This window comes from Juglans regia, unplaced genomic scaffold, assembly GCF_001411555.2.
Source record: "Juglans regia cultivar Chandler unplaced genomic scaffold, Walnut 2.0 Scaffold_773, whole genome shotgun sequence".
Lineage (NCBI taxonomy): Eukaryota > Viridiplantae > Streptophyta > Magnoliopsida > Fagales > Juglandaceae > Juglans > Juglans regia.
Genome location: NW_023362645.1, coordinates 1 through 17,711, shown reverse-complemented (window position 1 = coordinate 17,711; position 17,711 = coordinate 1). Strand labels below are relative to the sequence as shown.

The 17,711-nt window shown below is 35.5% G+C and overlaps 1 protein-coding gene across 3 annotated transcripts; it reads left to right on the top strand.

Annotated features, from left to right (window-relative positions):
* Positions 1–764: 764 nt before the first annotated feature.
* Positions 765–6,717, top strand: LOC109000530 (ELMO domain-containing protein A-like). 3 transcript variants are annotated; one of them, XM_018977447.2, is made up of 10 exons: positions 765–994; positions 2,380–2,479; positions 2,823–2,923; positions 3,290–3,358; positions 3,811–3,926; positions 4,535–4,589; positions 4,745–4,865; positions 5,245–5,292; positions 5,384–5,478; positions 6,173–6,717. In XM_018977447.2, exons 3-10 carry the CDS (start codon positions 2,828–2,830, stop codon positions 6,272–6,274), a joined length of 702 nt encoding a protein of 233 aa, XP_018832992.1. In that variant the 5' UTR covers positions 765–994; positions 2,380–2,479; positions 2,823–2,827; the 3' UTR covers positions 6,275–6,717. The 3 variants fall into 3 exon arrangements, with proteins under 3 accessions (XP_018832992.1, XP_018832993.1, XP_018832990.1); XM_018977448.2 differs by having other exon boundaries at positions 882–1,005; positions 6,173–6,646; XM_018977445.2 differs by lacking the exon at positions 765–994 and adding an exon at positions 1,293–1,545 and having other exon boundaries at positions 6,173–6,646.
* Positions 6,718–17,711: the final 10,994 nt, after the last annotated feature.

The window sequence follows — 17,711 nt, the reverse complement described above, 5'->3', positions numbered from 1 at the left end:
ATCTAACGTATTACATACATCAAGTTATGTCAGTTTATTAATTTATTTTTATGAAATTTCTTCACAATTAAGATAATAATAATTTCTCAATAATTTATTTATTACATAAAAGAATGTTCAGACTCATAGAATAATTATTAGAGTCTTGCTATCGCTACCGATAAAAGGTCTCGATAGTTTGGAAGGACAATTACAAATATATTTTTTTTATTTCAACTAATTTGTATATATCTTTAAATATTTTTAAAAATTAAAAAATATTAATTTATTAATAATCACTTTTTTAATCATTATATAAAAAAATACAATAGATTCCTTTATTGATAAGGATTCTTGGTTGAAATGACTTGTTCCTAATGATTATTTATACTGTTTAGTTTGAATTGAGCTAGTATCAAACTTCCCCAACCCCCTAAAAAAAAAAAAAAAAAAACCAAGAGAGACCGAATGCAGAAATGGAAAAAAAAAAAAGAAAAGGATAGAAAAAAACCAGACGAGCATCCCACAAATTATGATAAAATGAAATTTAAGGACGAATTCAAACATATGCTGTTGATGTGAAGCAACCTGCTCCAAATAATGCTGACGATGTATTACGTTGGCATGCAGATGGGCCAAGGAGAAGGGCCAGGGAGAACAAAACAAAACAGATCGAAGAAACAACCCCCGAGCGCTACGGTTCAGCCTGGTTTATAGGAGATTGGCTGGTTTTCAATGCCATGGAAGAGAAGGACAAAACATGCCCTCAACATTCCTTCGGAAATACACCCCATCTTAGTTGTGTTTGTATGTATGATAGAATCACTTGGAGAAAATAAGAAAAATGCCATTCTTCCTTCTTCTCCCTTCACCCCCGTCTCTATTCTTCTTCTTCTTCTTCTTCTTCTTCTTCTTCTTTCCTTTACCAGTTCTGGTCCCACTCCTTTCTCCAAGTGGACCCCGCCTCATCCCCAATACAACCACCACAAACATGTTGCCTCAGATGCCATAGCTGGTACTTTTTCCGTATGACTTTATGCCCTGCATTGCATTCTCTCTCTCACTCTCTAACTTTCTTTCTTTGTGCGATCGTGGGTATGTTAGTTTTGTCTTGTATCCATATTGATGTTATGCGGAGAGATACCCACCTCCACTTTTCCCAACTTTTGAATCTTCTTTACATGAAAAGCTTTTTGCAATAGCGAAGTGATGTAAAAGTGGTCCTTTAATTGCGCTTTAATCTTTTCATTTCCGAAATAAATTTATTCACTGTGGCTTTCTTGTTATACCTGTATTTAACTTCACTCCATTTCATGAGTTTCTCTCTCTCTTGTAATGGGTAGAGAGGAAGAATAAGGGAGAAAGATGGGGATTTGAAATTATTGAGTTGAAAATAGGAGAGTAAGAGTTGGGTGCAATGATATGCCACCCCTTTCTCCAAAAACTGTCTTTAGGCCTTCTGTTTTGGGTTAAAATGCTTGAAAGAATTTCATTGTTGATTTTGTTCCCCTCATGAGATTAAGGAGGCGCAGACAATGCTTTCCTTCTTGTTCTTCTCTTCACAGAGTAAACCCCATCTCTATCCCTCTCTCTCTCTCTCTCTCGCCACAGGACCTTGGATTGATTTCAGGGCAATGTTGATGGTTATAAGCCTCTTAGGAGTAATCATTTGATTAAAAATGCCTTTGTTACTAATGTCTCTTAGTAATGCTTTTGTGCCCTCTGATTAAAATACGTCTGAAATTATGAATTACAATAATCAGCTTTGCAATTGTTTGTTGCTTGCTTTTCTGCCTGTAATACGAATTGGCTTTTGTTGCTATAATTCGATTGCTTTGTTCTGGTTTCCTAGGAATCCCTAATGACACAATCTCTTTTGCTAATTTGGTTTATTTGTCACTCTGTATGAAAACATCTGCCGTTGCTAGCACTTTCTGCCTATGATACCGACTGGGTTTATCTTACTTAGCATCTACTGAACATCTGAATTTAGTTTTTTAGCTGCCTTGTTTCTTTTGTTTGGTTGTTTGAGTTTCATTTTTTTCTGGAATTCTAGAAATTCAGCACTCTAAAAAGTCCCAAAGCCACTTTTCTTCGTCATGAGCTCAATTTTGTGTTTGTTTGCTAAACCTTGGCACAAGACTGCTGCATTTGTTTTCCTCGTAGTATTTGGCTCTTACTTGTCCAATTTTAGTGATTTTATATGTTGCTAAGACTACTACAGTTGTTGTCTTAGTATTATTTGGCTCATAGTTGTTGATTTTTAGCGAACTACATGATGAAATATCAACCTATTGTACGAGAGCTATATGTCAGTTGAGCAGATCACTCTGCTGTGTCTAGTCACTTGAATTCTGCATCTACTTTATGCTGAAAGGTTCTTTAAAATCTGAAATCTAGGTTGACCAGGAGGAAATTTATTGGAGACGGAAGGGTGATAAAGGGCATGAATGGTCACATAGTTCTACTCATGTAATAACGCAGTTGACTCAATGTTTTGGTGAGTAGGGATTCCTGTACCCTTCCTGTTGTTGATTTATAAAAATTCAATGAATTAGCTGTCTTTAATTTGTTTCAATTTAATTGCATGAAATTTCACTATTTATTTGATGCCTACACTTCATATCCTGTACTAGCTGAATATCTTGACCTTGCACATTGAGGGTTCTTTGAATGGGATGTCATTAGATCAAGGGAAAGATAATTGGCATTCAAGATGAACTCCTATTTTTTTGTAGATGGGAAGAAGAAAAAAGAGTTCATCTTGAATGCCAATTATTCTTTTGGGCTTGAGTTCATCATGAATGTTAATCTTTTTGCTGATCAGCATTTCATGGTTGTAGCTGCTATGGTGGGACCGCGATCATGGGTAGGAGGACTCTTCCACCGCTCGAGCAACAAGCGTCATGTGAAGTTTATTGACTACTCATTGAGTCCTATTCAGGTAAATGGGAAAGTTACTGGAGTACTTTGTTCCATTCTCTGATTAGGCTGCATTTGCTTCTAATCTTGTGTTTATTAACAGAGAAAACACTTCCATGAGCCATCTCTTAATATGAAATTGCAGTTAGATTGTGATATTTCCTGCATGATTTCTGCCTGTCTACATTTCAACTTTTGAAAATAATTTCTGTCGTTTCATGACTGCTTTAGTTCAAGTTGAAAAATTAATGAATTATTATTTCCTTGTTAGAATATCAATCCATATTTGGCTTTGATGGTCTTTGCAATTATGCGAGCTGATCTCACTTTAGTTGGCATTCTCAACTTCCCCAAACTAATCAGTATTCTTTCTTGAACTTGGTACCAGGAACAAAGACTTCAGAGGCTCCAAGAACGATTACAAGTACCATTTGACGAGACCCACCTGGATCATCAAGTATTTTTCATGATGCTTGGGCTATTTTTGTTTATTCAGAATACTATCCCTTAATATCGAGCTCAGCGTGTACTAAAATTAATTCTGATGAAATTCTTCCCATTTATTTTGTCATCTTTCTTTCTGAACCATCAACAAGAAACTTAACCCTTGTAGGCAAAATCCCTCCCGTTCTCTCTCTCTCGGTTTACTGTTTTGAGAACTAGTTTTAGAAATCCAAAATCCTTGATGTGAATTGGTTTTCATCATGAGGAACACAAAATGGGAACATCAATTTCGTGTTGGAGTTAGTTTAGCTACAGTTACTTCACATTCCCATATCAGCATATTTTGTCTTCTCCCATGGTTTCTTAATTGGGAGCACATGGTTATAGCTTTTAGTTTTTTATCATGTTGATTTGTTATTACTATAACAATGTGTCAGTAATATGCTTATCCTTTGTTATCAACAGGAAGCACTTAAAACATTGTGGCGTGCTGCCTTTCCAAATATTGCTCTCAAAGGTTTAATTTCTGACCAATGGAAAGATATGGGGTGGCAGGGTCCAAATCCATCAACTGACTTTAGGTGGGGTTATATCACTTTAATGGTAGCTACTCTTACATTTTAGCTGGTCCCTTTTCAATCTATTGTTGACAAATCAACTGTTAACCAAATGAAGTGGCTTGAGAGTCATAAAAGAAGGAATGAAGTGTTTTAAATTAATCATTCCATGTAATATGAGCATATGAAGATATAGATATTAGGTATCTTCAGTAGCATGAATAGTCGGTACATGAAAATGGGTCAACCCTACCATGTTTTTAACTAGGACCGAGAAGTGTCACTTTAATTACTCGCAGCCACTGGGATGTTTGAATAAATTTTATATTTCCTCTTGTATTTCAAGAAAGGCTGTGACTTCCATCTTCCATGATCAATACTGGTAGTGGCTTCAAAACTCATGTGGGTTTGCTGGAGATGTAATAAGCATCTTGATGTCTAGATCCTGGTTGTAATGATGCCAAACAAGTACCATAAGAGAGCTGGAAAATACTTAATGAAAATGTTGCTAGTGCCTTGTTGGTGCCTATAAAGTGGATCTGTTTAGTTTAATATAAATAGTAAACAAATGCATAATAAGAAATATTAGAAACTTTATTAGTATTTCGACTCATTTGTCGTGCTTTCCTTAGGGGTTGCGGTTTTATTTCCCTTGAGAATTTGCTGTTCTTCGCCAGGACTTATCCGGTATGCCTTCTCTATATTATTTCCCTTTGAATATTATACCATTAAAGTTCTGTCGTGTTGTTTCTCCCACCTCTTATGAATTTGCTTTGTTTTGGTTTCTGAAGTCTTTGCACCAAAGAAAATTATCACTAATAATATGAAACATCAAAATGAAGGAATCTTTCCATAGGTTATTGTTCAAGCGAGAAGGGATCCGAGCAGCTTGGGAATACCCATTTGCTGTTGCTGGCATTAATGTATCATTTATGTTGATTCAGATGTTGGATCTAAGCTCAGGTTTGTAGACAAATCTGATCATCATCTGATACCATTATCTTGTCATTTTTTCCCATTAAAACTGACTATTTGTATAGAATGTGAAAACAACAAACAAATTCTATCTTCTTCCATTCATTTAAGTTGAATATATTTTTCCCAACACAGTTAAACAAAGTAGAATTAAGACTTGCATTGCATATGACTATATTAAGGCATCTTTAATGTTTTCAATTATTGTGGCAGCCAAAATGCGAACAGAGTTTTACCTTCCTATTTCCTTTAATAGCAATCTACAGATGCATCAACTTTGAGTACACTCATTTTTTGTGACTATAAGATCATGGGAAAATAAAAGATTCAGCGTTGTTATATGATCAATTTTTGGTCTCTTTTGCAGTTAAACCACGATGCCTTCCAGGGATCAATTTCATTAAATTATTAGGAGGTAAATCTACCTCAGAAAATGGAAAAATTCTGCTTCCTAGTTTTTTATTCTGAACTTCAATTGCTCATGATTTGCATATTCTCAATGACAGAGGATGAAGGAGCCTTTGATGAATTATTTTGTATTGCTTTCGAAATGATGGATGCTCAATGGCTTGCAATGCATGCTTCCTACATGGAATTTAATGTAGAATCTCTCTCTCTCTCTCTCTCTCTCTCTCTCCCCCTCACCCTCTCCCTCACTCTCTCTCTCTCTCTCTTCAAGAAGTTCAAAGCCAGGGCAAACATATAGATACTGCTCCTTAGATTTGCAGTCTGGGAAAAATAAATTTAGCTTCCTGCTGCAAATATGCACAGGCCCTTTCCTACTATATAGGATCACAGCTTCCTTATCTGTACAATATGCACTCGGAGAGTTTGGCAACAGCACGATGATGTCTCAAAATTGCATCTAAAGATGGGCATTAAAAGGAAAGTAAAAGAGACAAAGGATGATTAATAGAAGAAAGCATGTTCTTTCTGGTATGCCATGTGATGTTTTGTGACCTATCTGAGAAGATCCCCCAACTTCTCCAATTGTTATTTAAATTTTGGATAATAATGATGACTCTAATCCTACTCCCTAACAGGCATTGCCTTTTCTGAACTGAACAAGGTCCAATATACTTCTCTTTTGCCCAGTTAATATATTTTTTAAGTTCTTGCTTTTGTTTTTTTTTCCCTGGCAACTTCTCTTCTAGTCTTGTTTGGCCAATGAATTTATAAGTTCCAATAATTACCATAAATGACCATAACACACCCCGGAACACTTCAACTAGTTTGATGTGTTTGTTTTTGACTGGCACTCCTGTGTAGTACTAATTTTCTTCCCACTTGTTCAGGAGGTATTACAGGCAACAAGGACACAGCTGGAAAGAGAGCTGTCTTTAGAAGACGTTAACAGAATACAAGATCTTCCAGGATACAATTTGTTGTACCCGTGATAATTGAATTCAGCTCTTCAAAAGCAAAAATAGCTCCATATAAACTTGAACAGCTCTGTTATGGCATGCATATTTTTCCAAGAGAAGGGTTAACTTAAGGTTTATTGAACAAGGAGATCTTCCCAGAGGTTTCTCTATGTGAGTTTACACTTTGTAAATGCCAGTTTTGGAGGTTTCTTAGCAGATATTTGTACACAAAAATGAACTTCAAATGAGTTGGTAGCAGAGGGTGGATTTATAATGAATCTTGTAACCCCATAAATCATACTAACTTTCTTTTCTATTTTTCTTGAAAGAAGAAAGAGGGGAAAAAAGAAGTAGCTAGATTAGCAAATTGACAGAGATTGAGAAATTCAACCTAGTTGAGGTTTATCAACAACTTGGGCTTTGTTGGTTGCTAAATTTTCTAGACTATCAATGAACAAAAAATCCCATTTAGTGTCTTCATATGGTAATTACTAATTGTGCTGCTGCATTAGCACAGTAGGTTTGATCGTAAGACAAACTGGATTGAAAAATTATTTTCATCAGTCACTATTCATCACCCAATACCCTATAAAAAACACCCTCATACTCTATGAAAACACCCTCACACCCTATGAAAAAGTTATAGTTGTGGGGTGTGAGAGTGAATAGTAGTTGATGCATAATAAATCCCAACTGAATTTTGGGTTGAACATTTTAAATGCTGACTGGCTAACTTACCCATTCTTAGGTTTGGCTTGAGCAGGCACAAAATCTATGAATTATGCATACATTGGTAGCCTGAAGTAATTTTTTTCAAGGAGTTCTTTTAGCGCATATGGTTTCAGTTGCAACCTTCTTAACAGTCTTTCACATTTTTGCCACAACCTTTTTACACTCTTTTATAACAAGATTATGAAAAATGTGGAATTTAAATAAAAAATTAACATTTATATATTTATTAATTGATAATGTCACATTAATTGATCGTAAAATAAGTTTTATAATTGTATGAATAATATTATTTTCAAGAAAATAAAAGCTTTTATAAATATGAAGAATAATAAAATATAAGTTTCTTTTGCTGAATCTTAGTAAAATTTTTAGACAACTGTATAAATCAAATTATATTGAAGTACATGATCTGCATTTAGTAACTAGTAATAAAAAATTGTGAGGACGCGATAGACATGATCAATTGAAAATAATAAAGCACCAAAATTTGATTAAAAATTACTTTACTCTTTCAAAATTAAAGAGTTTATTCGTATGCGACTCTCTTCGCCTGCATAAATGCATAAATATTATTGCAAACAACAAACAAGTCCACTGGAATTCCACTGGGTGAGAAACAGAAAGTTGATGGGGAAGAATAGACAAGTATCACTACAACACAATTGCTTTTTAGTGACGGTTGGGAAATTGTGACAGTCCCTAGACCGTCACTAAAAGGCATTTTCTGTGACAGTTTTTGGAAACCGTCGCTAAAGATAGAATGAGATTTTTTTACATTCGAACGTATGGGAAATATGCGTTCGAGCGTCACATTTACGTTCGAACGTTATGTCTGTTTACGTTGGAACGTAAAATGTTTTGGCGCAACCGTTCGAATGTTATTAATTTTACGTTCGAACGTAAAATGTTTGCACCAATGTTCGAACGTTAAGTAATAACATTCGAACGTTCATTGAAAATTTAAATTAAATGACTTTAATTTAAAAATTATGTGATTTTTATTGTGCATAATTTGTGAACAAGTCTAAAAAATTGAATTGTATATATTTGTATATACACACTTTGTAATATATAAATATATATTATTGATTTATATATATTTGAAATGCAGTGATTTAGTATTAAAGTTGGAAATTATAACATCAAAGAAGATTAAAAATTGAAATTAAAAAACGATAAAAATATTCAATAATATTTTTCGTTACAAATATTAAAAATAAAATACAAAATTTGATAGAATGTAGTAAACAACAGTCAGATGATAACGTTATCCGCAAAAGTCGAACTCCGTACTTCCTCAGTCAAGGTATCAACCTTGTCGTTGAGGATAGTTACACGATGGGTGAGTTCGGCAACAGACGCCGATATAGCCTCGAGCGATCGATCGATCTTATGATCAATATGAGCAGTCAGCTGTGAGATGACCTCATCAACCCAAGCAGGCCGCACATCTCCTGCAGATGTACTCGGCGTATGCTGACTACTACTCCCGACATGACCTGGCTCAGGCTGCGTCGGAGGAACTAGATCCTCTACAGGGGGTGGCTGACGTCCCCTCGCCTGTCCAATGCTACGTCGATGCGTGGTCATGTCGAGGGGGCTCATCTGATCTTTGACCGCTCCTCTGGCTGGGTCGGCACTCCCCGTGCAAGTAATAGTCGGCTGATGAGGACACCATATGGGAGATTATCCGTGGAGACAATGCTCGCCTCGTAACGGATCCTCTCAAAAATGTGCAGTGGCAAATCTATAGGATCTCCACGTGCCACTCGTATCAAAAATTGTGCCCGAAGCCGACTAAATGTGGTTTTATGAGCCACATGATCGACATTTGTTGCAACAATAAGGTGCAACATGCGGAAGAAATGCAGCAGATGGTTCTGGTTGAAGGCGTTCTTCCGCTCGATCTGCATGCGATCCCTCCCGGTGAGGATGTAGAAATCCTCGTCTCGGTCATCATCCCGAGCGTCGACGCCAGTATCCTCAGCCTCTGACTGGCCTGCATCTCTGGCTGATGCTGGCTCACATCCCCGGCCAGTAGATGATGTAGAAGTGCCTACATCCTCACGGGGTGTTGAGTGTGTAAATGTCTCAACTCCTCGATGAATCCCGAGGTGCTCGCCGATGACATCTGCCGATACCTCAATGGAAACACCGCGTACAGTCACGGTGTGAGAGGATGCATCCGGAGGCATGTCACACATCCCCATATAGAATTCTTGAACCATTGAGGGGTATACCTTCCCCCTCAATGTGCAGATATTTCCCCAGCCTCTACTGAGGAAAACATCTCTTAGGTTCGTCTGCTGCCAACAGAGTTCGTCGAACTCATTAATTAAGACCTCTCTCTCTACCATAACAGTACGAGCTCCGATACGGGCAGTGTCCGACGTGGCTCCTTCCCTCCCTCGTTTTCGTGTATGCAGTGGAAGAGCCATATCCTGAAAATAGAAAAGGAAAAAAAATTATTTACAATAATGCATTTTTTTGTATTAATTTTAAGATGCTCTGCATTAATTAACGTTCGAACGTTAAAGATAAAAACGTTCGGACGTTAATTTATACGTTCGCACGTAAAATAATGTAAATAAATTTACGTTCAAACGTAAAACAAATACGTTCGAATGTACAGATGTACGTTCGAACATAAGCAGTAAACAAATACGTTCGAATGTACGTTCGAACGTATTTGTTTTACGTGTGAACGTAAATATGAACGTCCGAACGTCGAAGCATGAATAATGTAGAAAATCACTACGTTCGGATGTTATAATTAAACGTCCGACCGTATGTGATTTACGTGCGAAAGTAAATATTCACGTTCGAACGTATGTCGTTTAATAATATTCACGTCCGAATGTAAGACGATTAACGTTCGAACGTGGAAGCTGTAACGGCTCTGTAATTTAAACGTCGTACGTTCGAATGTCTTGGTGAAACGTTCGAACGTTTCGACGCAGAATGGCTGAGTCGACTCAGCCATTATTGAAATCTCGAAAATTTCTCTACAAGGTTCTAAATGCCGAAATGTCACCATGTAAATGAAGTATACACTTCAAGAAACATTTCTACGGTGACTATTCGGCCAATGACTGGCCGTGGTGGCCGGAAAATGAAGTTGAAAATCCGGTAATACTTATCCGATTTTAAACAAAACTCAATCCAAATCTCAATCTAAATCTCAATAAAATACATGTTATTTGCATAAAAGATGAATGCCTACCTTTTAGTGACGGTTGTGGCGGAGTTGACAGCGGCGGTGACGGAGGCGTGGCGGCAAAGAACGGAGAAGACGATGGATACGTAACCGAATGTCGTTTCGACGTTCAGTTTTGGCCTTATATACACAGAACGTTCGAACGCACTTATTATTACGTTCGAACGTTTGTCAATTTAATTTCCAAAATTTTATCTATAATATATTATATTATAAATGTTTAAGTTATATATTAGGATGTTATATAATATTATTGACAATTAGATTATTGGTTTTTTTGTGAGTGCTTGTTATATTTATAAAGTTTAGCAATATGTTTATACATGTTGTTGTGATTTTATGCTTACTCTTGAAATAATTGTGATTATTGTTTGTGAATTTTATGAATAGTTTATGAGTTTATGGTGTTTATTGATGAATTAATAAGTAACAATTTAATATAAATTATTGATTTATATATATGGTATAGTTTATATATTATATACATTGATGTTCTCATTTAAAGTATATTATGCTATCATACTATACAATGTTATTGATGGTTATAGATATATAAAATGTAGTATATATATTATACTATAAGTTAGTATATAATAAAGAATTTAATAAGTAACAATTTAATATATATTATTGATTTATATCTATGGTATAGTTTATATATTATATACGTTGATGTTCTCATTTAAAGTATATTATGCTATCATACTATACAATGTAGTATATAGTTATAGATATATAAAATGTAGTATATATATTATACTATAAGTTAGTATCTAATAAAGAATTTAATAAGTAACAATTTAATATAAATTATTGAATTTATATATATGGTATAGTTTATATATTATATACATTGATGTTCTCATTTAAAGTATATTATGCTATTATACTATACAATGTGTTTTATAGTTATAGATATATAAAATGTAGTATATATATTATATTATAAGTTAGTATAGTAGGAATCGTACGTTCGAACGTTTCAACGTTCGAACGTTAAACTAAGAGGCGGGAATTTTCCCGCTCGATTAAGGTATCTGTGTGATTATTCAGACGTTCGGACGTTTATACTATACGTTCAAACACCAAATCTGTTAACGTTCGAACGTTAGTTAAATTAGTGCGGGAAATTTCCCGCTCAAATATGGTAACACTTTCATGAAATGTACGTTCAGACGTTTAAGTTAAATGTTCGAACGTTTATCTATAAATCTACGAACGTTCGAATGGAAAATTGTGATACATTTGAACATATATGAGGAAAGTGCGGGAACTTTCCCGCTAGATTTTATGTTATATGATAAGAAGGGTACGTTCGAACATGTATTGTAAACGTCCGAACGTTCTGGGCAGGAATAATTTTAGAATATAACGTTCGGACGTAAAACTTAAACGTTCGAACGTTTAAACTAATAATTTTAGAACTTAATCAGTACGCGCATGGGAGGAAGTGGATCATTTCTTCTTCTCCCGTGCGCGCAACAGAAAGAGAGGGTCCTGCAGGGGGGAGAGAGAGAGAGAGAGAGAGAGAGAGAGAGTTAGAGTGAGAGAGTGAGAGAGAGTTGAGTTTTGGTAAGAAAATATTTTTATTTCTTGTCTTTATTTGAATTTTATGATATTTATAGAATGTGTTTTTGTTATAGAATATTTCTAATAAGTTAGTGTTGTATTTTTTTGAAGGATTGTTTGTTTTGGGAAGTTGGAAGATTTTGATTTGTAAGAGGATATTGTGAGTGCTAGGTATATTTCTAAACTTTATCAATATGTTGTTGTGATTTGATGCTTACTCTTTATCATATTGTGATTATTGTTTGTATAGTTTGTAAATAGTTTGTGAGTTATTTTAAATATGTTGTGATATAAATTTGAAATATTGTGTTTATTATTAGAAATATATTGTCATTAGGCTTTGTTAATACATGTTTATTGCTTACTCAAGTTTAGAAATATGTTAATACATGTGGCATGTTATTTTGTGAATATATTGTGAGTTATTGTGAATATATTGTGATATGGATTTGAAAAATTGTGATAATAATATTTGAAATTAAGTAATAACAAATAAAAGTAACTCTTTAAGAATTATAATAATTAAAATTATGGTATAACCATTGAAATTTAAGTATGATAATTAAATATTTATAATAATATTTGAAATTAAGTAATAACAAGCATAAAAGTAACTCTTTAAGAATTATAATACTTAAAATTATTGTATAACCATTGAAATTTAAGTATGATAATTAAATATTTATAATAATATTTGAAATTAAGTAATAACAAGCATAAAAGTAACTCTTTAAGAATTATAATAATTAAAATTATTGTATAACCATTGAAATTTAAGCATGATAATTAAATATTTATAATAATATTTGAAATTAAGTAATAACAAGCATAAAAGTAACTCTTTAAGAATTATAATAATTAAAATTATTGTATAACCATTGAAATTTAAGTATGATAATTAAATATTTATAATAATATTTGAAATTAAGTAATAATAAGCATAAAAGTAACTATTTACGAATTATAATAATTAAAATTATAGTATAACTTTTGAAATTAAGTATAACAATTAAAATTATACTTTAAGAATGATGATCTTGTACACAACGAGGGAATATTATCTTGAAGAAATGTTAGAATTTTAATTTAATTGCTTGACTGTCATAGTCTCTCCGGCCTTGAGAGTTGTCAAGGTCGGATAGTTTGTGACGGTTAAGTAATTAGACTAAAATTTAAACATTTCTTCAAGATAATTCTCCCTCATTGTGTACAAGGCACGAAACTTAGGGTCACATAATTATCTTCCATCTCTCTTTAATTTAACAATATAACACTACTTGAAGGTGACATTGTTAATGTAAAGAACATGGAGACATTGTTAGTATGATTTTTTGCTAGATGCGTGTGACATTGCATAAATACCCTTAGACCCGTTTGGGAATCAGTGTACATTTATGTGTCCACTGATTCCTGAATTGTCCAGTGTGGACAGTTTGAGATTATATTATCTGTATTACACATTTTTGTTACTCGCTACTTTCCACGTTTAATATGAAGTTTCGGTATCTTCTTCTATTGTTCTTCGGGTATACTGTTCGTAGGGTCACAATCCCGATATTTGAACATGTATACTTGGAGAACTATGGGGAGGTGCTGCCGAAATTTCTACTAACGTGGAAATTAGTAGAGTGACGAGATTTCTGCAATATGGAGAATATAATCTCGAATGGGATAGGACCAACTACCTTATCAAAAAAGCAATGAGAGTTGGAGCATGATATGCATGTGAATTTTCAATGTACGTGTTATTGATATATAGATGTTTTTAGAAATGGACAAAAATTGGATGCATCTGGACGATAGACTTGGAAAGGATTACGTACCCTATGGACATGGAGTAAGAACCTTCATTGATTTTGCACGGGCCTCTGCTGATAGTCGTGGTTACATTAAGTGTCCATGTCGAGGGTGTAAAAAATTGTGTGCGATAGGATTGGATGAAGTAGAGCGTCATATATTTGTGAACGGTATGGATCTGGGGTATACGCGATGGGTACTGCATGGTGAGCCGTATGAAGGGTAACAAATGTATTGGTCAATCATCACAATTATTTGCGGCACATGGATGATGATTATGAGCATGATGAGATGGAGGAGATGTTGGGTGACATTGGAGCTGGGATGTTTATGGATGAGGTTAATGACAATGCCTCAAGTGGTGGATCAGGGACTGATTGTGAAAATTTTCCTTCACTATGGGAAGATGCAAAGCGCGAGCTTTACCCAGGTTGTACAAAACATTCCAAAATGTCGTTTATTGTGCGGTTGCTTCATATTAAATCATTGTGTGGGATGTCGACGAAAGCAATAAACATGGTATTGAACTTATTTAACGAGGTGCTTCCCGAAGGGTCTGCAATGCCCAAGAACTTTTATGAAGCGAAACAGTTGAGAAAGGGATTAGGATTTGAGTACAAGTCCATACATGCATGCAAGAATGATTGTGTATTGTTCTGGAAGGAGAACAAGGAGAAACAAGCATGTCCTGTATGTGGAGAGTCGAGGTGGAAAGGTAAGAAAAGCGTGCCGGTTAAGGTGTTGCGGTATTTTCCCTTGAAACCTAGGTTGCAAAGACTATATATGTGTAAGAAAACAGCTCATGATATGAGGTGGCACGAGGAGAAAAGAGTTAAGAATGACGGGTATATGAGGCATCCAGTTGATTCACTTGCGTGGCAGTCTTTCGATAATCAGTATCTAGAGTTCGGGTTAGAAGCTCGGAACGTGCGCCTGGGACTCACAACCGATGGATTCAACCCTTTTGGGAATATGAGTACAAGTTATAGCACTTGGCCCGTGGTATTGATTCCGTACAATCTTCCACCATGGAGGTGCATGAAGGCGCCAAACTTTTTGTTAACTTTACTCATCCCTGGCCCTAGATCACCTGGAAATGATATTGACATATTCATGCAGCCATTGATTGAAGAGCTGAAAGAGTTATGGGAAACAGGGGTTAGAACTTATGATGCATCTAAGTCGACATCTTTTCAGATGCATGCTGCGGTAATGTGGACCATAAATGATTTTCCGGCGTATGGGAATCTTTCCGGCTGGAGTACAAAAGGGAAGTTAGCGTGTCCGACGTGTAATAAAGAAACTGCTAGTGAGTGGCTAAAATTTTCTCAGAAGTTGTGTTTCATGTGTCATCGACGTTATTTACCAGCAAATCATGCATGGAGAAGAGAATGTGTCAAGTTTGATGGGAGAGTAGAGGATAGGATTGCACCAAAAGAGTTGTCTGGAGAAGAGATAGTGGAACAACTGCAACATGTTAGAGCGAACAATTTTGGCAAAGGTCGAGGAAAGAACAAGAGAAAACGAGCCGTATCAGAATTGAATTGGACAAAACGAAGTATTTTTTTTGATTTGCCGTATTGGTCGTCATGCAAGTTGCGACATAGTTTGGATGTAATGCACATAGAGAAGAATATTTGTGATAATATACTGGGTACATTGATGAGTATTAACAAAAAGACGAAAGACACGATCAAGACGAGGAAAGATCTTGAGAGAATGAGAATTAAACATAATCTGCATTTGCGGGTGGAAGGCAACAGGGTGGTCATGCCGCATGCATGTTTTACAATGACGAGGGAGGAGAGGATTGATTTCTGTAAATGGTTGCAAGGTGTGAAGTTGCCAGATGGTTATGCTTCAAATATTGGTAGATGCGTGAGTCCTGATGATTGGAAAATCAATGGATTGAAAAGTCATGATTGTCACGTATTTTTGCAGAAGTTATTACCTGTGGGAATTCGTGGGAAGCTGACATCTAATGTACTATCTGAACTCTGTATGTTTTTGAAGGATTTGTGCGCTTAGGTAGTAAATCGAGATGTGTTGTCGAAATTGGAAGAAGACATTGCTACTATACTATGTAAATTCGAGCAGATCTTTCCACCATCATTTTTTGATGTCATGGTCCATTTAGCAATACATTTACCGCGAGAGGTACTTCTGGGTGGACCGGTGCAGTTCCGTTGGATGTATCCAGTTGAAAGATATTTAGGTCGATTGAAGCGCACTGTTGGGAATAAAGCCAAAGCTGAGGGTTCAATAGCAGAGGCTTATATACACGATGAATGGTTAACATTTTGCTCTCTATATCTTCGTGGTGTTGAGACACGATTTAGTCGTCAAGAGCGAAATGCTGATCTTGCTACTCCGCCTCCTCGTGAGCTATCAATGTTTTCCCAGAATGTACGACCCTTGGGTGCACAAACAGGTTACGATTTAATTGATGGTGAGTTGGGTAAGGTTCGGTGGTATGTGCTAAATAACTGCCGAGAGATTGATGATTATCTTAGGTATGTCATTTAATTTATTTGAATAATTATAGTTTTCTTTAAATTAATTAGAATTGTTGTGCTCAAAATATACTTCTTTTGCAATATGTTATAACAGTGACCACATGGACAAACTTAGAACGGAAGGCGTAGAAAATATAGAGGCAAGACACGAGGAAGAATTTCCTGGATGGTTTGAAGAACGTGTATGAACTAAAATTATATATATGTTATATTGTGAAATTTTTGACTCTGGATAATAAAATAATAAATATATACTATTTCAATTTTTAGATTTTGGAACAACGTGCTCGTGATCCCGGATCAATTTCTTCTGAATTGTATGCATTGGCCCGTGGTCTCTCAAATAGAGCACTTCGATATACTGCATGCACAGTTCGAGGTTATAGATTCCATACTTTGGACCGTGAACGTAATAGAAAGACTCAAAACTGTGGTGTGTTGGTAGAGGGGAGTCATGGAACATATGATATTGACTATTATGGTGTCATACGTGATATTATCGGATTGAAATATCTGGGTGGGTCCGTAACATATGTCTTCAAATGTGATTGGTGGGATCTAGGCGGTGGTCGGGTTTCGATACATAGGGATAATCACTTTACGAGTGTCAATACTGCATCTAAATGGTACGAAGATGATCCATTCGTATTGGCTTGTCAAGCTACCCAAGTCTATTACTTGATTGATACAATGAAAAGTGCTGATGAAGATAGTGGGGAGATAACTTGGCGAGTTGTACAAAAATTTGTTCCTCGAAATATATATGAAGCAGGAACGAGTGCAGATTACGAGAATAGTGGAGATGAAGATGATAATCCGATTGTTGAGGCATACCAGGAAGATGGAGAGGGTATTAACTTGTTTGTTGACCTCGGTGCACTCGAGTTGCTCCCCTTGTGTAGAGATGATGTCCCACCCGTACATCTCGACCCGTCTGTATTAAATGATCATTCAATTCAAGTCAGTTTGGAGGAAGATGAAGAAGACGAGTCAAAAGATGAATACGAATCAGAATCCGGGGAGGAGGTGGATAAAGATGATGAAGAAGAGGTGCATGATGATGATGAAGATGTTATTGATGGAGATTCTGAAACAAGCATGGAAAATTCATCTGAAGAATAAAAGTACTAAATATTTTATTTATATAGGTGACTATAAAATATCTTAAATTTTCATAATTTCTTCTAATTAATTTTCTTTGATATAATTAATTATTTTAAAGAATGCCGCCAAAACGCCAACGAAGAAATGTGCCTCCGCCAAGTCCAAGTCCTGAATCCATTGAGGACTCCCCACTCGAGGAATCCGTTCCTGAAGATCAAGCTAACACAGAAGAGAACAACAGCCAGTCGACACCTACCAGTAAGGAATAATTATATATATAGTTAATAATTTTTTCTCAATAACTATATAATTATAATTATAGTATATCTATTATTATCATGTAGTTGATGCATCTGCACGTCGCGGTCGTGGCTATACACGTGAAATCTCTCTTGAAAAAAATAGAAGGCACGGTAAACTGAAGGTCACAATTCCTGATAATTCCACTGGAGGAGTGGATGATAGTGCAGCAGCGCTTTCCTCCTATATTGGCACAGTAGTTCGAGCTTATGCTCTATTTTATGTGCGCTCATGG

What these genes read in the sequence shown, in the direction of transcription:
- LOC109000530 (XM_018977445.2), top strand. Translation starts at nt 1,492, where the DNA reads ATGAGATTAAGGAGGCGCAGACAATGCTTTCCTTCTTGTTCTTCTCTT. An exon ending in GCAGTTGACTCAATGTTTTG is followed by an intron (nt 2,480 to 2,822) that starts GTGAGTAGGGAT and finishes TCATGGTTGTAG; the next exon opens with CTGCTATGGTGGGACCGCGA. An exon ending in AGACCCACCTGGATCATCAA is followed by an intron (nt 3,359 to 3,810) that starts GTATTTTTCATG and finishes TGTTATCAACAG; the next exon opens with GAAGCACTTAAAACATTGTG.